The sequence below is a fragment of the Enhydra lutris genome, unplaced genomic scaffold (assembly GCF_002288905.1).
Source record: "Enhydra lutris kenyoni isolate GAN:26980312 unplaced genomic scaffold, ASM228890v2 scaffoldscaffold14, whole genome shotgun sequence".
Lineage (NCBI taxonomy): Eukaryota > Metazoa > Chordata > Mammalia > Carnivora > Mustelidae > Enhydra > Enhydra lutris.
Window position 1 is genome coordinate 33,993,358 of NW_019154098.1, and position 22,043 is coordinate 34,015,400.

Sequence of the window (22,043 nt, forward strand, 5' to 3'; positions counted from 1 at the left end):
AGGCAAGCTTGTCTGCAGAGCCTTCTGTTCATTACTGGGTATAACACAGCGCTCACACAAAAGCCTCAGAACTCGAATGCTGAATGGTGAGGACCACATGTATGAAGAAGTTCCTTAAGGATGTGAACCATTTTTTTTTTAAATTTATAATTAGGTACTTCTTAATTTGTGGAAAATCTCGATTTGTATAGCAAATCTATGTATGCTGATATTCAAACTTCTTACTGACAATCTGTGGTTTACTAAGGCTAGGTTATTAAATATTCCTATGAAAGTAGTTTCTTTGCTTTCTCTGAATTATATTCCTGAGTTTATGTTTTACAAGTAAATTTAATAACCATCTTGAAGAGGTGAAGAGCACATGCTGTCACATCTTTCCTTTCCCTCTTTTCTTCTGTGAAGGTAAAGACAAAAGCTATTCATTTTGGCAGAGGGAAATTATATCACCATTGAAATGGAGTACATCGACTCACCATTCTTTCCTGGAAATACTGTGTGTTAAATGCCAAATGCCACAAATGAAAACTGTCTGTTCCAAGTTTGAATACTCCTTTTTATAACCACTAGATGGAGCTTAAAAACTGTTTTAAATAAATGTTGCATGTCTTAAAAATAATCCATAAATGTATTCATCTAGGAAAAAGCAAATTTTCAAAGAATAAAGATATGATAATTTATGCATAATGCTAAGCTGTAGAAAATAAAACTTAATCTTTAAAGACTGAAAAGAGTCCAAATGTCTCAAATACCATTGTGTAGTGCTATAAGCAAATTGTGTTTTTTAGCTTGTTTCCTGTGCTGTATTATAAATTAATTCTCTTAATTATGACAGTAAAAATCAATCTTCAGTGTCCACTCATTCAACAGATCCTTGAGAACCAACTGTGAAATGTCACTTTCACTTATTTTAGACAGTTTCAGTCTTGTAAATCAAATCTAACTTGTTCTGTGTTTAAAAAAAAAAAGTCGGGGGACGCCTGGTGGCTCAGTTGGTTAAGCAACTGCCTTCCGCTCAGGTCAAGATCGCAGGGTCCGGGGATCTGGCTGCCTCGGGCTCCCTGCTCAGCCGGGAGCCTGCTTCTCTCTCTCCCCTCCTTATGCACTCCTGCTTTCTCTCTGTCAAATAAATAAATAAAATCTTTAAGAAATAAAAAAAATTTAAAAAGGCATAGAACAGATAAAGGGCCTAGTTTACCTTCCTAGCTAGAGTATCAAATAATTTTGTTTTTCAACTTTGGTACACTTTTAGAATTGGATTACAATGTACAGTTTTAAAATAAAACAGTTGTAATTGATATTAAACATCACTTTAAAGTTGCATATATAAAGTGGAGTGTCAGGAAAATCTAAACCAAGTCAACAGTGATAACAAGTTATAGATTAGATTCTGTACTAAGGTGAACTTGTATAGATGAGAGAATTTAATTCATCCTTCATAGACCCTAGCAATCAATAATAGCATTTTTAATCATAACACATTCTTACTCAAAGGGTGTTTTTTATTTTCACACTTCATTACTAGCTATCTTAAGATCTTTTCTTATTTTTTGTAGGCTTCTGTTTTGGAAAACTTGAGGCTAGCAGTACGATCTCAGCTTGGATTTACTTCAATCAGGCTTCCAATGGCAGGCAGATCCAGCAACATCTGGAATCGTATTTTTAATTTTGCAAGATCACGTCATTCAGGGTCATTGGCTTTGGTCTCAGCAGATGGAGATGAGGTCGTCCCTAGTCAGAGTACCAGCAGAGAACCTGAAAGAAATCACACTCACAGAAGTCTGTTTTCCGTGGAGTCTGACGACACAGACACAGAAAATGAGAGAAGAGATATGGCAGGAGCATCTGGTGGGGTTGCAGCTCCTTTGCCCCAAAAAGTCCCTCCCACAACAGCAGTCGAAGCAACAGTGGGAGCAAGTGGAAGCTCCTCGACTCAGAGTACCCGAGGTGGTCACACAGAGAACGGAAGGGATGTGACAAGTGTGGAGCCCCCGGGTGTGAGTCCGGCCCGTCACCAGCTCACAAGTGCACTCAGTCGTATGACTCAGGGGCTGCGCTGGGTACGTTTTACGTTAGGGCGATCCAGCTCCGTAAATCAGAACCAGAGTCCTTTGAGACAGCTTGACAATGGGGCACATGACAGAGAAGAAGATGATGATGTCGAAATGCTGATTCCAGTTTCTGACGGAGCTTCAGACTTGGATGTGAACGACTGCTCCAGACCTCTTCTCGATCTTGCCTCAGAGCAAGGACAAGGGTTTAGACAGCCGTACAGCGCAACAAACCCTGGAGGAAGGCTAAGTAATCGAGATGGCCCCTGTGAGCGCTGTGGCATTGTCCACACTGCCCAGATCCCGGACACTTGCTTGGAAGCAACACTGAAACAGGAGACGAGTGATGATGAGGCTTTGTTACTTTGTTAGGTACGAATCGCAGCCAGGGGGATTGTGTACAAGGGGGAGCAATATCCATTCGTTGTTTTGTAACTTTACAATTAAACTAGTTTTAATTTAAAAACAAAAAAGATGCAGGGTGATTTCTTATTACCATATGTTAGCCTGCATGGTTAAATTAAACAACTTGTAACTCTATGAACTTTAGAGTTTACTATTTTAGCAGCTAAAATTGCATTATGTATTCATATTGTTCAGCAATGTTCTTCCATTTGTTCCTAATTGTTTTTATCCTGGTACTGTAGTCCACAGTAGAAGTATGGCTGCTGAAACTCATTCGACTGTCAGTTTCTCTCTCCTATGTTGAAACATTTGTTTGTACAAAATAATACCTTCTTTTCATTGAACTCTTTATGCTTTTTGCCAATACATCTTGCAACTTAATATACCAGATGTTAAGGTTGTTAATGTACAAAAAAAGGCCCCTTATATTCACCTATGTTTTTATTTGTGTAACATTGGTCTAAATATTATTGGATTTCATCATAATAGGAGCTTGTCAAAGGGAAAAACCTCGTCTAAAAATTTTTCTCTTACATTTAACATTCAGTGATGTGAAATTTAGATAGAGCTAGACAAATTAATGGCAAAAACAAAACTTTTATAGATTTTCTAATGTTGACTTTAATACTCGAATATGGTACAAGCCAAATGGTAAAATCCCAAGTCATTTCTTTTTTCATCTCTATTTAGGGACAGAATTAAACAGATGAAGATATTCTACTATGCATTAAATCTTGAACTTTATAAAATATGTACAAAAATTGTACAAGAGAAATTCCAGCTGGTAATGTCCTTCCCTGGTACAGGGTTATGCTTGTATTGGACCCTAGGGATTTGCACTAAAATCATATCAAGGTCACAGATGAGTTTAGTGCCCAAGCACTATCACTTTAAATACTGTCATTTACTATCACAATGACTATATATTTCCATAGCTTTGGGGGGGGGCATTTTTATTACAACTTGAAATTGCTTTGCTGGTTTCATATTTATTTGTTGTATTTAAAGACTACATTATTGTAAGAGTGATTTTCAATATATTTTATTCATGGGGGGATCATGCTACATGTCGAAAAGCAAATTAAGAATTCATTCGGATCGACCCCCCTTCTTTTAAATAGAATGAATTGCAAACCCCGCATATTTTTTTATTGTCAATTCTTGTTTATTTATTCTTTAGCTGTCTGTTTTAGTAGCTTAATGATTGAGTATGGAAAATATATTTGTGTGTGATTATTGCTATTTATTAAATTTTCAATACTTTGCAGAATGTCATTTTAAAGCATGTTTGAGGTCTTGTGTATCTGTCGTGTTATGCTGTCAGGAAGAACTGACTGAAATGTTTTAATATGTATCAGAAATTAAAATCTTTTTTTTTGTATTGCCTTGAGGTACTTTTTAAATCAGAGTTGCTCTTTATTTTTCTTGCGCTATTTGGGTACAGATACAGATGCAGGCTGTAAGATACGCAGTGTGTCTAGAAGAAAACTTGGAGGGTAGACAGTCTTCCTTAACCACTTCATAAGTAAAGTAGCAGGTTGTACCAGCACTCGAGGGTCAAAATTCCTAAGGAACTGAATAAATTTGCCTTTGAGAACACTGTTTCTTAATTAATATTTCTTAAAAGATACAAGAACTCAATCAGGTCTCTTTTTTTATATGACTCTCAGATGCATTTCAGACCCCTATAGAATATTGTCCTGGCCCAATTTACATTACCTAATTAACCTTGTTTAGGTCCTACTAATTAATATACTATATTATGTAGGTTTCTTGATTTTAATTTCTGGCATGTGTCTTAATTTCTATTTTTAATTAACTAATACATCTTCCTGGTTCAAACAATAAAAAGTAAGTCTCTCCCCTATCCTTGACACCCATCCTTTGGTTCCTTTCCAAAGAGATACCATCCCATATTCTGTATACCAGAGATAGATACCATATAGCTACATAAATGTATCCATGTGTATAAATGCCATATATGGTAATACAAATTGTAGCATACTATGCATACTTTTTCTGCACCTTTTTTTAGGGGAAAAATATATCTACTTGAGTTTAAATATTAAAGTTGGGTATTTCTGTTACTTGATTTTTCCCATTTAAATCATGATCTGTCCTGAATTTAAGGCTCCATTTTTTTTCCCCAGTTACTTTTATCCTGAAGCTCTTTACTAAACGATGCATTCTTTCCTTACTATTTGAAATGACCCTTTTAGCATATGATAATTTACATATTGCTTGGATATATTTCTGGACTCCTATTCTCAATTGATCTACCTTTTTTTTTTTTTTTTAAGATTTTATTCATTTATTTGACAGAGAGACAGTGAGAGAGGGAACACAAGCAGGGGGAGCGGGAGAGGGAGAAGCAGGCTTCCCGCCAAGCAGGGAGCCTGATGATGCGGGGCTTGATCCCAGGACCCTGAGATCATGACCTGAGCCAAAGGCAGACAAGACAGATTCTTAACCACTGAGCCACCCAGGTGCCCCTACCCTTCTTTTTTTATATATTAGTCCTACACTGTTTCAATAATTGATGTTTACATATTTCAAATATTCTTGCTTATTTTTCTGTTTCAACTTTAGAATCAACCTGCTGAGTTTCACAAAACAAATCATTAATAATTGGGGGGGACAGTTTTAATTTTATAGATCAACCTAGGAAATTTTAACATCTTGTTAAAGCTTCTGTCTTAATCATGGTACTTATCTAAAAATAGTGCCCATTCTTTCAAGCCTTTTTTTATTGTTTCCTTCAGACATGTTTCACATCTTACTTCATAGAGCTCTTATACATTCTTAAGAGTTTAATCTTTGGAATCTCATCTGTTTTGATACCAATATTAAGGAAGTCATTTCTGTTTATGAATTTCCTACCTAGTTACCAGACTGCCATTTTCTTATAGTTAGTAATACTATTTAATTCTTTTGTGTTTTCCAGTTACACAATTATCTCCCAGTTTGCATATCTCTTTACATTTTAATTGCATTGTAATGCAATTCAAGAATCACGTTAAATATAGTACTTCTAGAATCATGTTAAATATAACCATGTTATGTTAAGGAGTTAACCATGTTAAGGAGTATCCATTGATCCCTATGTTTTAAAAAAAAAAAAACATGAATCCATATTGAGTTTTATCACACTCCTTATCACTACAGAGATGATCATACGATTTTTCTCCTTTGATCTTTTAATATGAATTTCATTAATATATTTTGTAATTTTGAACCATTCTTGCATTCCTGAAATAAACTATTTGGCCATGTGTATTATTTTAATATATTGCTAGATTATATTTTATTTCAGATATTTGCAACTGTATTCATCAATGAGATTAGTCTATAGTTTGTGTGCGTGTGCTGTCTTTACGAGGTCTGGTTATTAATTTTATGCTGGAGAATTTACAAACATTCTTTCTTTTCCTTTGCTCTGTTAAATTGCACTGGAACGAATGTTCCTTAAAATTTCAGTGAAATTATCTGGGTCTGATGGATGTTTGGCAAGTAGCTCTTTGACAGCTTTGTCGGTATCTTTGGTAATTGGTCTGTGTAGTTCTTCTATCTTAGCCGAGATCATAAGTCATCCATTTCACCCAGGTTTTCAAATTTAATTGCCTAGAGTTGAGCAGTTATCTCTCTTTTGTGCATATGGCTCTCCCTTGTGTATTATGTTTGCTCCTTTATTTTCTTAATTAAGATAGCTTACATTTGACCTTTTAAAACACTTTGTTTGTTTCTCTGAGTGGTATGTTCTGAATGTCTATATTCTATAATTTTTCTGTTTTCCAATTAACTGACTTTCACTTTAATAAATTTCCTACTTTTTGCTTTTCTTAGTTCATTTGCTGTTTTTTTCCCTAACTCTTTGAGTTAGAACTTCATTCTTTCTTTCTTCCTAATTATTAACATGAGATTTAAGGTGTAGACTTAATTCTGAGCACAGCTTAAGATGAATCACTTGGATGTATTGGTGTTGGTTTATATCCTAGGTGTTGTGAAGTTTCAGTATTTATTTCCTCTTTAATCTAAAAGTTGTTTTACAGAGGAAGTTTTTTTCCTTTTTTCTTTCCTTTGCTCTTTTTTTTCCCTCAGATAATAGGATTTTTGGTGTGAGTAGTAATCTTGTTTTCTGATTCTTGCATTTATTTTCATTTTTATGGTATCAAGATCGGAAAATGTAATGTGCATTATTTGGGAAAAATGGGGAGTTTATTGTCCTTTCTCATTTTTTTTTTAAATGTTCCAGGAACACTTTTAAAAAGTACATTCTCTGTTTACAAGATACAGATCTTAGTAGATTTCACTCAGATTTACCATGTTGTTTAGATATTCTCCAGAGTACTTCATCTTGTCTCAGTCTGTCAGAGCTCCAGGAATTAGTTTGGACGAGACTAGAAACCAAAGAGGCTGTGTTAGGGTTCCATGGGCCCCAGCCCTGCCTTGGGCACCAGTCCTTATGTTATCAGCCAGGACTGAGAACATAAGCATAGGATGAAGGGAGATCTTTCTAGAAGCTCTTGAGGTTTTAATCTCTACTGCTGTTTACCACCATCATCCACTGTTAAGCTGGAAAGAAATGGGCAAGACAGGTTAAAAAGAGTACTGTACATTCAGTATACTAGGTATTCATTGAGTACCTACCACAAACCCAGTGATGTATACACGAATTTACCTTACTGCTGCCCCTTTCCACCTGCTTGCTTGTTCCCTCACACCCTTGCTCCTGACCTTCAAGGGAGAAGATGATGGCAACTTCATAGGACCTGTTTTAATAGAAGCAGGCAGTAGAGAGAAAGGCTGGTTCTCAGAATAACTACACCTTCCTTCAGAAATAGCATACAAATTACAGATTGTGGATATTGGCATGGGTTGGATGTTGGTTGATTACATTTTTTTCTAAGGTCCTCAACATTCAAGGTAGAATGAGGCAAAGTAAAATTCACAAGAGTTTTAGAATGAAGGAATCTTTAAAAAGGAAATAACTAAAATAAATTAAATAAGAAAAATAAAAAGAAAGTAACAGACAAAGCTGACTAATCAAAGTTTTCAACTTCAATGAAATAATGTATTTACATCTTATAAACCATCTATGCATACATGGTTTAAATATTATGTGATGTTATGGATTTAAAAAATTTTTGACACATACCTGACCTAAATGAGTATATCCCTTGTTCACACTATCAAAGACCATTTTTTTAAATTTTTAAATTAAAATTCAATTAATTAACATACAATGTATTACTGGTTTCAGAGGTAGAGGTCAGTAATTGTTCAGTCTTACATAATATCAGTGCTCATTACATCGTGTGCCCTCCTTAATGTCCATCACCCAGTTACCCCATCCCCCACCCCATCCCCTCCAGCAACCCTGTTTGTTTCCTATGATTGAGTCTCTTACAGTTTGTCTCCCTCTCTGATTTAGTCTTGTTTTATTTTTTCCTCTCTTCCCCTATTTTGTTTGCAAAGACCATTTCTAAGTCCTTTACCACCAGCTGCGTTTTCATCATAGGGAAGAATTCTCAAAGCATGTATTTACCCATTGTTGAGTGCCTACTGTTTGCCAAGTCTTTTATATGTATCTTTGGATCTTTATAGTCCTCTGTGATATAAACTACATATTACTTCTATCTACCCAAGAACACAACTAGTAAGGACAAAACTAAGAATGGACCTTACTCAGTCTTATCTGACTCAACAGTCATCTTGAGAATGAGATGAATCATAAAATGAAGTAATATCAGTAAAGAAAAATACCCATCTTCCAAGTGGAGCCAGCAGACCTGGATTACTTGCAAAGTCACTGACCCTCTGTCCTTGATTTAAAATAAGGACAATCATAAGATGATTGGGAGGAATAAATTAAGGTAATATTTGTAAAAGCTTTCACACATATTCTGGTCACCTTTTGCTGTGTAACAAACTTTATGCTTAAAGCAGCCACAAGTTACTCGGTTTGCTCACAAATCAGTAACAGGTAGTGCTCAGGGGAACTGGTTCACCCTGCTCTTGGCATCCACCAGGGCTCCAGGACATCCTCCTGGGGCTCACCTACGATTGACAAGTCTATGCTGCCTGTGGGCTGGGAGTTCAGCCAGGGCCACCAACCAGGAGGCTTGGATCCTCTCCACATGGCCTCTCCAAGGGCTGCTTGTGTTTCCTTTCAATATGGAAACTGGGATCCAAGAATGAGTGTTCCGAGCACCTGCAGAAGCTCCAAGGCTTCTTAGGACCTAGTCTCAGAAGGTCCAGGATGTCACCTCCTGTCAGTCAAACAAATCACTGAGGCCAACCCAGATCCAACAGAAAGTAATAGACTCCACTCTCAGTAGTGGACATAGCAAAGAGTTTGTGTAATCTTTCTGTATCTACCACAGCACAGTAGCTGAGACATAAGAAACACTAACTTGGCAGGGAATATTGTACGATAAACAGTGTTACAGTCCCAGTAAGAAGCTCATTTGCCAAAAGGACACCGAATCAACTCGGCTCAACATGTCAAGTACATCAGTCATGCTTATGTTGATTACAAATACAAAGGTAAAACAATCAGTGCAAATTTAAATAAGTACCTAGGCAGTTGATAAACGGTAATGAGTTGTTTTTCAGCTATATCTAAAATAACTTCTATTTCGACATGATATGTTTTCATAACCTATAAAATCTGTATTTTTTAATTTATTAGAGGTGACATAGTGGGTAAAAGCCAGAGCGGCTGGATTTTAATCTTGCCCTGTGATCTCTAGCAAGCCCCTCGATCGCTCCGCACCTCAGTTCTCCGTCTGTAAATGGAGGTAACAAGGCTCTTGGTGGATTCAATAAATTAATATATGTAAAGCTCTTGGAGCAGTTCCTGGCTCATGGCAAGCACTGTGTGTTTGCTATTCTTTGTTCAACAGAGAACATCTCTGAAGCTTCAATTAAATAAATTGTGTGTGAAACGTCCTGAAAGGGTCGTGGTTTCTGAAGAAGTGTGCTAACCCCAAATGCTTCTGAGCACAGCCACTTCCCCTGGAATCGTGGAAGTGAATTGCAACCCAGAATAAAAGTCAAAACAAGAGCAAGAAAAGGGAGAAGAAACTATGGTGCCTCTCTAGGGATGAGTTGAAGGGAATTTCCAGATGGAGGAGGCAAAGGACCCCGCTGAGGCAATCGCCTTAGTGACTAAATCTGGAGCTACTGGTTACAGGACACCTAGAACCTGGCGATTTTCAGATCACTTCGCTCCCTCCTTGTAGCAAACACTGCTGGCTGCGTACCCAACACGCCCCAGCAGAGGAGCCTCATTCTATGGGTGTGGGGAGAGGACAAGAAGTAGCCTCATATCCCTTAGCAACTGAACAAGCCTCGGCTTGTCTCCCTCAACTGCCAGTTACGTGAAACACCTGTAGTAAGTTCTCAGTTACCCACTGAGTAATCCATTCCTAACTTGGAGACGGGCTCTTTTTTATTTCCCCCTGATTTTATTTATTTATTTATTTATTTATTTATTTATTTATTTATTTATTTTTGACAGAAAGAGAGAGCACAAGCAGAGGGAGATGGAGAGGGAGAAGCAGGCTCCCCACCAGGCAGGGAGCCTAGGACCCTGGGATCATGACCTGAGCTGAAGGCAGACGCCCAACTGACTGAGCCACCCAGATGCCCCCGTCAACTAGTTCTTAAATTGGGAACAATAGCTGTGGGCTGGAGGATTAACTGAGATAATATATGCAAACAAGTTAGAACAGGGACGGTTAAATGCGGTGTCGTGCTCGAGAAGCATTCATTGCTCCGGCTGGTGGTCAAGTTATCAATAAACCACTGGCTCCGTTCTCTGCCAAAGTCACTGTTTATGATTAAGATCTCATTTGAACAAAAGGCTTTCGGGATTAATTATTGTGGAAACCAATTGTCCTCTGAAACCTCCAGCGGCAGCTGGAACAGCGTAGAACCAAGTCACCCCGTGCTAACCGACAGCACGCATGGTGAACTGACATGGAAATAAATATATTTTGAAAAGAATTTACTAAGAGTGATTTCAAGTAAGATACTGAGATGTCAACTAGGGCAGATCTTCCCAGGTGTGGGATGGAGGCTCAAGCCCAAAGAAGCTTAATATTTTCCTAAAAGTGAAAATATTTTTACACACGGGAGCTTCTTCACTAAGGGCGAATACAGTGAGGGGCAAAAACCTGGGCTTCGAAGTCAGACCCACCACAGCTGCTGGAATCCCGGCTCTGCTGCTGAAGAGTTCTAGAACTGAACAAATTACTTGCATCTCACCAAGCCTTGCTGTCTCCTCTGGAACATGGGATAATCCCTACCATTAAGGGTTATTACCATAAGGATTAAACAAAAGAAAAAGGAAAAAAAGAGCCTGTGCAGAAGCCTTTCCCAGAGCATAAGAAGTTGAAAATAAATTTTAATTGCCAATATTACATTTTCCAAATTAAAACAAACTTTTTTGTTGTTGTTCTCCCCTCCACGTCTATTTCTTAGTGGCCGAGCTCTGATTTCAAAGAACACAGAAATTCTTAGCTAGTTTGGCTTTGAGATTTAGTTTTTCAAAGTCTGACTTAAATGCACTTTGTATTAGTTATCGTGCATTGATGAGTTAAAACTTTAGAGAAATTTTACTTTATATTTAAGATTTTATTACAGTCACATAGTAAGGATTTCTCACTTGGTACCATGTTTGTTTTATTAAAAATTTAAAAAGGTTTAAAAACAGCCACTTCACAGTCTAAGATGGCTATAATCACACAGACTGGAAATAAGAAATGTTGGCAAGAATGTAGAGAAATCGGAATCCTCATGCCTTATTGGTGGGAATGTAACAACGGTACAGCCACTCTGGAAAGCGGTTTGGCAATAGTTCAAAAGTTAAATATAGAGCTACCATACGACCCTGAAATCCCTCTCCTAGGTACATACCCAAAGAAATGAAAACACGTGTCCTCATACAAAACTTGTTTGTCAACGTTTATGGTAGCATTACTCGTAATAACAGAAGTGGAAATAACCCAAGTGTACATCATTTGACAAATGGATAAAAGTGTGATATACCCAGAAAACGAAATAGCACTTGGCAATAAAAAGGAATGAAGTGGAAAACACTCTAGAGCATAAACAAACTGGAAACCATTATGCTAAATGAAAGAAGTCAGTCACAAAAGACCGCGAATTATATGACCCTATTTATACGAAATGTTTTGAAACCTGTAGAGACAAAAAGTAGATTATTGGTTGTCTAGGGCTAGGAACTGGAGGGTTGGAGGAGTTAGGGTTGGTGACTTCTCATGGGTAGAAGTTTTTTTTCAGGGTTGATTAAAAATATTCTGAAGATACATTAGGTGAATGTTGGAAAACATCGTAAGTATATTAAAAACCATTGACTGCAACACTTCAGACGGGTGAGCTTTGTGATATGTAATTTATCTCAATAAAACTGTTAATGATTAAAGAACAAAAACACAAACAATATTCCTTTTCTCCTTTTTCTTTTAGAATCAGGTCTAAGCTCTTCCTGTGTAAATAACGTTGCTTATTCTGCAGGATAAAAGTAAGTGTTTTATCAAATTAAAGACAGAAAAAACTGTCTTCAGGGCTGCCTGAGTGGCTCAATGGGTTGAGCCTCTGCCTTCGGCTAAGGTCATGATCTTGGGGTCCTGGGATCTCTCTCTCTGTGTCAAATAAATAAATAAAATCTTAAAAAAAAAAAAAAAAAGAAAATACTGTCTTCATCTATCTACCAGTATAATATAGTAGTTGTCAGTTCCATTGGCTTTGAAATCCCATCAACTAACTGTGTTACTCTGCCAATTAAGCTCTTTTAACCATAGTTTTTACATCTGTAAAGTGGAAGTAAGGCTTCCTACTTCCTGGAGTTCCTGTCGAGATGAGAGAACATATATGAGGGCCTGAGCCCAGGTCCTTCCTAGTGGATTCAAATTCAACAATTAATTATTCCTAAATATTTATGGAAGGACTATATTTGTTCAATCTATATGATCTTGAAGTCATAATGTAAAAGCTTGATTTAATGTGAAGAATAGGGGCACCTGGGTGGCTCAGTGGGTTAAAGCCTCTGCCTTCGACTCAGGTTATGGTCCCAGGGTCCTGGGATCGAGCCCCGCACCGGGCTCTCTGCTCAGCAGGGAACCTGCTTCTTCCTCTCTCTCTGCCTGCCTCTCTGCCTGCTTGTGATCTCTGTCAAATAAATTTTTAAAAAATCTAAAAAATAAAAAATGTGAAGAATATATTTTGCAAATCTAAAAAGTCATAATTTTATAACCTGAAATTACCCTTGAATATTAACACACCCACAAAATGATGCATTAGTCATATTCAAGGGAACAAAGATTTTATTTTCCTTTTCAACTTTAAAGGAAAGATAAAACTTATATATATAAATCGAGATACAAGGTTACCAGGAGAGGTGTTATCTGTTACTTAACCCAAGTTGCCGACAAACCAGATGAATAGTTGGCCTTTTCAAGAAGCCATCTAGCGCCTTATTCTGGCATTTACAGTTACTTATTTTGCAGTAGGATTTGTTGATTGTTTTTCTTGTCACTTGAACTTCTTTGAAGGCAAATGTGTGAATGGAAAAGGAAATAAGGCTGGCACTCAGTCTGGAGCTCCAAAAAATTCTAAAAGAAATTTTTTTTTTTAAGATTTTATTTATTTGACAGAGAGAGAGAGAGATCACAAGTAGGCAGAGAGGCAGGCAGAGAGAGAGGGGGGGAAGCAGGCTCCCCGCTGAGCAGAGAGCCGATGTGGGGCTCGGACCTAGGACCCGGAGATCATGACCTGAGCCGAAGGCAGAGGCTTAACCCACTGAGCGACCCAGGCACCCCTCATCAAGAGCTTCTGATGGCTTGTTTCGCTCTCTGCTTTTTTTCTTTTCCCCCTTCCCGTATGTTCATCTGTTTTCTTTCTTAAATTCCACTTATGAGTAAATCATATGGTATTTGTCTTTCTCTGACTGACTTATTTCACTTAGCCTAATACCCTCTAGCTCCATTCACATCATTGCAAATGGCAAAAATTTCATTTTCTGATGGCTGAGTAATATTCCATCGTGTACGTACACCCCGTGAAGATGACTTTTAGAATGAAAGTAGGTGAACTCCTCTGCAGATACTTTGTGGCTCACTTTGTAATCAAGTCAAAAGTCAACAAAATGCAAAGGACAGAAAAGAGATAGTGGTTGCCCCGAGCCAGGGCTGGGAGCAGAGATGATTGGCTGTACAGGGACCTAAGGAAACTTTGGTGGATGATGGAAATACTCTGTCTTGATTGTGGTGATAGCTGCATGAGAAAAGATTGCATGTCTTTGTCAAAATTCATAGTACTATATGCCCAAACAAGATGAATTTTACTTTCTCTATTTTACAACGTTTTTATTAAAAACTTTTTAAATATAAAATATAATATTCAAACCCTATTTTGGTCTATGCAACAAAAAGTCTAAATAGTATTTTTTAAGTGCTTTTCTCTTGCTTAGAATGGTTAAAAAGCTTAACCAAGAATCCACAGATGGTAGGTGATAAACCAGAACTCAAAGGCAGATCAGTTGGGCTCCAAAGTGCAAGCCGATTCATTTATTCATTCATTCTTTTTTTTTCTTAGATGCTTTGTAATCCATGGAGCACTTCCATTATTTCCTTAAGTATTATTATATTGTTGGAATAAGTTTGGCTAAAAAAGACCAAAATAACTTGGAAACTGGCACAGTCTGAGTGAGTTACAGCAGCAGGAGAGTTTCTGGAAGTGCAGGTTAGTGCTGTTGGCTGATGGGCAGAGGAAAACTCCAAGCAGGGCCCAGTGTTCCTAGGTCACCACTTGAGAAGGCAGTGTCTTTTTGTTCAAGGGGAACAATGACAGGCACTATCAGAGGCTGAATTAAGGGCCCCAAAGATACCCAGATATCTTTCTAGACCCTGGAAACTGTGAATGTTGCCTTCTAGGGCAAAAGGGACTTTGTAGATGTGAAGTTGAGGATTTTGAAAAGGGGAGACTATCCTGGGTTACCTTGGTGGGCCCTGACTAGAATCACAGTGTCTTTTTAAGAGGGAGGTCAAGGAAGATCTGACACAGAAGAGAAGGCAATTATAATCATGGAGGCAAAGATGGGAGTTATGGGGCCACAGCTAATGAGTATTGCCCCCCTCCCCAAAAGCTGGAAGAGGCTGGGAAGCAAATTCTCCCCTTGGAGGCCTCAGAAGGAACACCACTGCGCAGTTTGACTCTGGTCCAGTGGAAACTGACTGGGATCTATGACCGAAAAAGACTAAATCTGTGTTCACTCAAGCTGCCTCCTTTGTGGTGCTTTGTTTCGGCAGCCGTAGGAAAACGCAGATGCGCTGCTAGAGCCCGCTTTCTCAGGGTGTGCCTAAAACTGGCAGCTTCACATCAGAATATTGTAACAAACAAAAAACAAGCCAAAAAAAAAAAAAAAAGTTTTTTTCCTTGAGTTTCTTGGACTCACACAATAACATGTCTGCAAGTTTTTCCCCAAGACAGGTCAATGTGGGTGTGTTGGATATGATGCATGAGACTTGTTAATTTGTTACCAAATAGTCCACTTTATAATATTACTTATTTATTTATTTATTTTACTACTCATGACCTTGGTTACATGAGCAAGAACACAAAATGGCTCTGCCATAGAGTCATCACAGTTGAGGGGACTACGGGCAGCTCTGACGCAGTACATCATGGGGACTAGAGGTGTGAAGTCAGTGTCCGGGTTGTAGGATTTCACTCCTGGATTCTCGTTTATCCATTCATGTCATCTGAGGCCCCAGGGCAGCCAGGAGATGAACGTAGCTTTGGAATCTGGATTCACATTATGGGTAAATTGCAGGTTCCAGAATGGCGTACTTCCAGTATTTATTGCTGTGTGACTTTGGGCAAACCGTATGACCTCAAAAGGTTCCTCTATTAAAGGAACAAACAGCACTCAGGTCAAAGACTTATTGTGGGGCTGAAGTGAAATAAGGCACGTCGAGTATTTGGCCCAGTCCTGACCTGACGTGAGAGCCTGATAAATGTTAGCGGCTGAAGCTGGTATTGTTATTCAGGTCAGCTATCTTCTCCTTCTACCCAGGACTGGTGCTTCAAGGAAGAATGCCCTCTGGAGCTGTGAAATGACCAGCTCACTCTCTCTCTCTCTCTCTCTCTCTAGCCCTCCAGAGTCAGGGGGCCATTCCCACCCACCAAGCAGGTCATTGCTGAGCAGTGAAAAAATGTCATCCCTGCTCATCATCACACAGACTCCAAGATCAGCTGCACCCAGCATCGTCCCCAGATGACTGCAGGTTGTGCACTCTCTATGCACCCTCTCCAAGCAGAGCTCTTCTGCTTCAGTGGGGGGACCAGAAATAAAATAATCCTGAATCTCAAAGGCAAGTCCCGCTGGGTCTCCAAGTCACATGCCTTGACCCGAGAAGGACTGAACTCTAGGGCTCTGCAGGGCCCTCTCTGGGTGAGCTTCTGTCCCTGTTCACACAATCACAAAACTCTAAAAGCAGAGAGCAGGGGTGCCTGGGTGGCTCGGTGGTAAAGGTCTCTGCCTTCGGCTCAGGTCATGGTCCCAGGGTCCTGGGATCGAGCCCCACATTTGGCTCTCTGCTTAGCGGGGAGCCTGCTTCCTCCTCTCTCTCTCTCTGCCTGCCTCTCTGCCTGCTTGTGATCTCTGTCTGTCGGGTAGATGGATAGAATCTTTAAAAAAATAAATAAATAAAAGCACAGAGGGTGGATCCTGTTAAGCTAACTCCTTGTTTTTCAGTTGAAGAAACAGAGAAGCCTGGAGAGTGACTCAACCAAGCTCATCTTCATCATCAGAGCCAAGATTAGACTCCTAATTCCAATTCCTCAGTTGATTTTCTTCTATTTTGACCTGTCCATGCTGCCTACTCACCTCTTCGATCACTGAGCTATAACCTCATTGTCCTGCCAGGGACTTGGATCCCAGGGTGGGACAGGGAACTGGGGATTCCTGCAGACCCTGGCTGGGGCACGCTTTCTGGAGATGCCCAGTTCTGTCCTGTCCTTTCCTCGGTGTTGCTGGCACACCCTCACCATCCCTTCCCTCTGCCCATGGACAATGGCTTAAGACCACGGGGGCCTAGAGCAGGAGCGGGACAGGTTAGAAGAATAGGAAAGCAAACTCCTGGACCTCAGGCTAGCTGAGGACTTAGATACCACTGGGCCCAGTGGATTTGTTTCCCCATAAACACAAGGACTCAGCGAAGGAAGTCACGATTTTCTCCTCTACCTTGCTGCCCCTTTAAACCATAAGTCAGGGAGGGTTTCTGTGGTTAAGCATCAATCTCTGAAATCCTTTGAATGTCAGTTCGTCCTCTGAGGAGTAATTTGCTCTCAGACACACTTTGTTCTGTGAGTCAATCAACCTGACTCTTTCCCAGCAGGAGGAATGCAAAATGGCAGTCTTGCTTCCCACCAACATCCTGTCTGTCTCCCAAATCCTTGTCCACTGTAGACCTCTGAAGGAGGAGGCAGGTGAATAGGACGAAGCCAAGAGAGGCAGGGCTACTCCGAGGACATGCTCTCTCCAAGGAGAATGCTTGCCCAGGCTCCTCCTGCCCAGTGAGCTGGTGTGGGACATGGATGTCCCACCAGAAAGGGAGCTAACTCTTTCTACAAGCTAACAACGCTTCTCCTTAAACTTCCCCGCTCTCTCTTGTCTTGAGCTCAGTGAATCTCAATGAGCCATATATCCTCCTGCTTCAGTGACATTCTATAAACCTCTTTTCTGATAAAAGTTTGAGTTCATGGCAAGTTTGTTTTGGATTGTGTTGCAGGGCATTTCATGATCTCATGCATCTAAAATAAAGAAAGCTTTTGAAATCACTCACCCAGACAATTTCAGAAAGGACGTCGTAACCGCCCTCACATCGCATCCTATTTTCCTAGGGTAGTGAGTTATTTGAAAGGCTTGTAGGAGTTTCATTACGTTTATAATTATTCCTTCCACCCTTACCCAAGACTCTTTTGATAATAATTCGTATTACGTTCTTGGATTTCTTGTTCCTGGCTTGATGACCAAATCTGGAATTTGAAATCACTGAGGCTTTCTAATTTTTAATCATTTTGATGTGTGTGTAACCTGAGAGTTGAGGAAATTTGGCGATATCTTGCATTCCATTATTGAAAATGACATCCCTGAATTCACATGGGACCGCCTCGTCTCCAAACCCAAAGCTGTCTTCCCAGCCTCTGTCAGCTATTAAAAGTAACAGAAGACCCAAAGTAAACCCGCTTCCACAAACAGGGGAAAGTCTAGAGGAGAGGACTTGAAGCATGGATAGTTTCAGAAGCTTCAAGAATGTGAGAACCCAGCCTCTCTCCATCTCTCCTTTATGTCCTCCATGTTGGCTCTGTTCACTTAGGAGCCATGTGGTCTGCATGGCTCCCAGAAGCCTCTTGCTTATAGTCTTTCAGGTTCAAGTCCACCAAGAAGGAGCAAGCTCCCCATCTGTTCTACCTAACAGAAGATCCGCTCTCATTGGGCACAGTCAGTCAGCTTGGGACACGTGCCTATCCCTGAACCCATCACCAGTTCTATCAGACTTCATCTGCCGTCACCTCCCCAAGCCTTTGCATACTCTGTTCCCACGACCTAGAATGCCATTCCTCTTCCCATCCCTCTTCTATTTATGTCCATGTCCTCTCTGCCCTGGTTCAAATATCACTTTGTGAATCTTTGATATCTAATTTTCTTCAAGACAAAGTCCACTTTCCCTTTCCTCTAAACTCTTTATCCTCTCTCAAAGGTAGAACTTTCTATTTTATATATTTCATCATATACTGAAATGTCTATGTGTGTCACCATCGGCTCTTGGCTCCTGAGGATAAGAATGTCATTTTTCTTTAACACTTAACCCTCTAGCTAACCACCCCTCGACCCCAATGGTCAGTCCTTACAAAGCCAGTATTTGTTAAATAAGTTTGTATGGTATTTCCCATTTTATTAAGGTACATCCACAACCATCACGTTATCTGCTCTCAAAGAGGGTCTGAGAAGTATTATCTCAGATTTATGTATGAGAAAACTGAGGACCCAAGACGTTGAAAGATTTAACTGAAGATCTCTAAGCCAGTCAAAAAAAGAAAAAGGAAAAACCCAGATCTTTAGAATTACATTACCTGCTGTTTTCCATGAAGACCTTGCTGGTCTGCACTGCAGCATTAAAACCTGGAGAAGAGTTGGTATCAAACCGCTTTAGTTTCAAATGGATTCAATGTTTTCACTCTGAGCTTTTACACTGTGTCTGCCGATGACTGATTTGTGGGTTGATTTGCTCCTCATATAAAGAATATTTTTACAAGGAAATCCAGATCAAGTGGTTCTTTCTGGCGTGGGTATTATCATTGTTGCTGTAGGGGTTTCTGTGTGTGTGTGTGTGTGTGTGTGTGTGTGTGTGTGTCTGTGTGTCTGTCTGTCTGTCTTGGGACGGACACGTACGTCTTCAAGGTAAGGGATAAGGTGGATTTCCTCCCCCGCAAAGCGCATTTTCTTATGAAGGAGAACAGACGTTTACACTCCAAGACTTTGGCTTCCGACGGCTCAGACCCCCAGGCTCCGGGCCCAGCACCCCAGGACGGGATGGTGCGGGCCTGGCCCGTCTGAGCCCGCGGGCGCTAGCCCAGCCCTCCCGGGGTGGAGTCCGCCAGCGCCAGTCTATAAACCGGCGGGGGTGCGGGGTTCCGCGCTCGTCCACGCTTCGGATCCGGAGCGGGAGCCCAGGGTGCCGACCGTCCTCGGGGACCGTGAGGGAGCACCTACCCCGCAACCCCCCTGCCATGGCGGCGCCGTCGCGGCTCCTGATCCGCGGGGGGCGCGTGGTCAACGACGACCTCTCGCAGGTGGCCGACGTGCTGGTGGAGGACGGCGCGGTGCGGGCGATAGGGCGCGACCTGCTGCCCCCCGGGGGCGCGCCCGCCGGCCTGCGGGTCCTCGACGCGGCGGGCAAGCTGGTCCTGCCCGGCGGCATCGACACGCACACGCACATGCAGTTCCCCTTCATGGGCTCGCGGTCCGTGGACGACTTCTACCAGGGCACCAAGGTACCCGCGCCGCCGCGCCCTCCTCTCCGCACCGCCGCGCCCCCCCCCCTCCCCCGCCCGCTGCCGCCGCGCTCCCGGGGCGCCGCCTGTGCCACGTGGAGGAGCCGAGGGGCGGGAGCGAGCCCGGCCGCAGCGACCGACGGCTGGGGAGCCGGTCTTGACCTTCCCCCCGCGCTAGCCCAGGAGCCCCTTCTCGTGGCCATCAGCCCAGCTCAGGCCGAGCCAGACGCCCTCGGCTCCTCCCTTAGGGTCATCGACAAGTTTTAGGCGACCCGGCTCCTCACCCTCATTGCTGCGCGCTCTGGGCTCCCCCGCACTCTCCTCCCCATTGTCACTATTCTGTGCAAGTCCACAAGTCTTTCATAATACCTGTAGAATCTTTTGGTTTTGTGGGCGCTCCCAGCCATTTTCTCCCGGTGTCCCTTCCCCGGCCAAAACCAAAGGAAAAACCCATTCACCCAGTGCTTACTGCCCTGACTTCCAAGTTCACAGCGTGCGCTGGATCGCGGTAAGTCTGGGCAGACTGGAAGCCCACCGTGACCACAATCTTTGCCTCCACCCTCCAGTAGAAAAGACACAGCCGTGACCAGAATTTAGAAGAGAAATATTCCAGCATGGTCTCGGAGCACTCACACTGGCCCCAAGGCAAGCTGGCCCGATCTCTTCTTAACGGGCTTGCCCAGGGGCCATCAAATAGGGATCGGATTCCCGCTGCTTGAGCCCCCGCAGCTGGGCTGATGGTGCGGGAGTGTCAGTTACCAAACCCAAGGGGGAGAGGCTTGGGTTTCTCTAGACACAAAGGCCTAGAGGCTCTGATCTATGAAAAGAACCTTAAACGTTTCTCCAGAGCTCCTGAAAACAAGATCTGGAGATGAACCTGACTGCCTTACAGCTCCATAAAGTTAAAACCCCACTCAGCGCTTTGGCTGAAGCCCGACCCACAGCCTCCTTGAGGCTTGCGTTTTGGAGCTGCGGGGAGGAAAAGAGCTCTTTCCAGAGTGAAAGTACTGCTCTCCTTAAAGCCTAAACACTTGTGTGCGAAACAGATGAGGCTACTTAGTCGTGCAGGCTTTCACCCCGGTTTGGACCGTAGTTCCTTTGCCTTACTAACTTCTCTCAAATAGTTTTATTCTCTTCACACACACACACCCCTCCACATTTCTCAGTCATCTATGATTGAGAAGTATGTTTAATAGAAGAATCATTTGACCCAGAGAGAGGGATCTGGGGCGGGCTGCTCACATCAAGATTTGGAAAACTTAATCCTAGTTACTAATTATTAACCTTTCCCATCAGGGCAGTGGTCAAAGTCTTTTGTAGGATGTATCATTATCTGTTGTGAAAATCGAATATGCGTGTTGCCCTTTTGTTAAAAAGTAAAATTTCCTAAAATTCAGTGAACTTATTTTTTACATTTTAAATAAAATTTTCAGATATAAAAGCAATACATGATCATACAAAATTGGAAAAAAATATTATCCGTAATCTCAACACCATGACAGCTGTTTTGGTGTATTGCTTTTATGCTTTCTAATATGCCTTATTTTACCTAATTGAGATTGTATTATGCATGTATGTATGATTGTGTGTGTATGTGTGTATACCTGTATATAAAATTTTGTGACCTGTTGTTTGCAGTTATAGTAGACACACTTTCTGTTATCCAGGTTCATCATTAACAAAGTGCTTTGCTGATGGCGGGGCACTCCTGATGAAGTTCTAGAACCTAGGTGAGGTTCGGTGGGGTGAGGTTCGGAGCCGACAGCTAAGAAAGAATCCTTAAGACGTCTTTGGTGCAAGAAGGTGGTTTATTAGAGCACGGGGACAGGACCCGTGGGCAGACGGAGATGCTGCCCCGGGGATGTGAGGAGTGGCTGGTTATATACGCAGAAGTTGGGTAGGTGAGGACAAAGGGGTGTTCAGAAGGGCTATTGGGGTAAAGAAGACTGTCAGGATATTGAAGGCCTGGTTACTATCAAGCCAAGGCCGCTTTCCCTCTAATGAGGCACTAACATAAAGACATTGGGAGTCTCCTGGTGGAAATGTTGCATTCCTGCTATCAAGCATCCATGTTAGTGAGATTTAGGTTTAAAAGAAATTTAACTTTATTTACTTTTCCTTCTGCCTCAGCCTCCTTCAGTTTTAATGGAGGGGAGGGCGACATTAGGGCTTGGGGAACTGAGTTATGTGCCTTTGGAAATTGGGCTATTGATAAGGTAACTTCTTTGTTGTAAATCTCAAGGACATTTGTAAACCAAGGGAGAATCCTGCCTTGCAGGATTGTGATCTCTGCAAGTTAACTATTTGTTTCTCGCTTATGGTAGCCAGAAGTGTCTGAGGAATGTCACACATATTACCAAGGGGAGCGGGTGGAGAGGGGGTGCAAGGTGCCAGCTTCTGCTTTGTCCTCAGCCAGCCTCCTGCTCCCTCATCACTATGATGCCCCCATTTGCCAGGTGCAAAGCTGCTCCTTCTGGCTATCAGTTGCCAGGCCCACTAGCATCA

The 22,043-nt window shown here is 41.5% G+C and overlaps 2 protein-coding genes across 3 annotated transcripts in view; both read left to right on the forward strand.

Annotated features, from left to right (window-relative positions):
* Window positions 1-3,827, forward strand: part of LOC111146609 (LDL receptor related protein 12) — a 71,982-nt gene extending 68,155 nt beyond the window's left edge. For both annotated transcript variants that reach the window (XM_022502237.1, XM_022502238.1), the window contains one exon: window positions 1,554-3,827. In XM_022502237.1, coding sequence (XP_022357945.1) covers window positions 1,554-2,420 — 867 coding nt within the window. In that variant the 3' untranslated portion in view covers window positions 2,421-3,827. The remainder of the gene's footprint in view (window positions 1-1,553) is intronic.
* Window positions 3,828-19,194: 15,367 nt separating this feature from the next.
* LOC111146650 (dihydropyrimidinase) overlaps window positions 19,195-22,043 on the forward strand; it is a 76,782-nt gene continuing 73,933 nt past the window's right edge. The window contains exon 1 of the mRNA XM_022502289.1: window positions 19,195-19,538. Within this exon, the coding sequence (XP_022357997.1) occupies window positions 19,275-19,538 (264 nt within the window). The 5' untranslated portion in view covers window positions 19,195-19,274. The remainder of the gene's footprint in view (window positions 19,539-22,043) is intronic.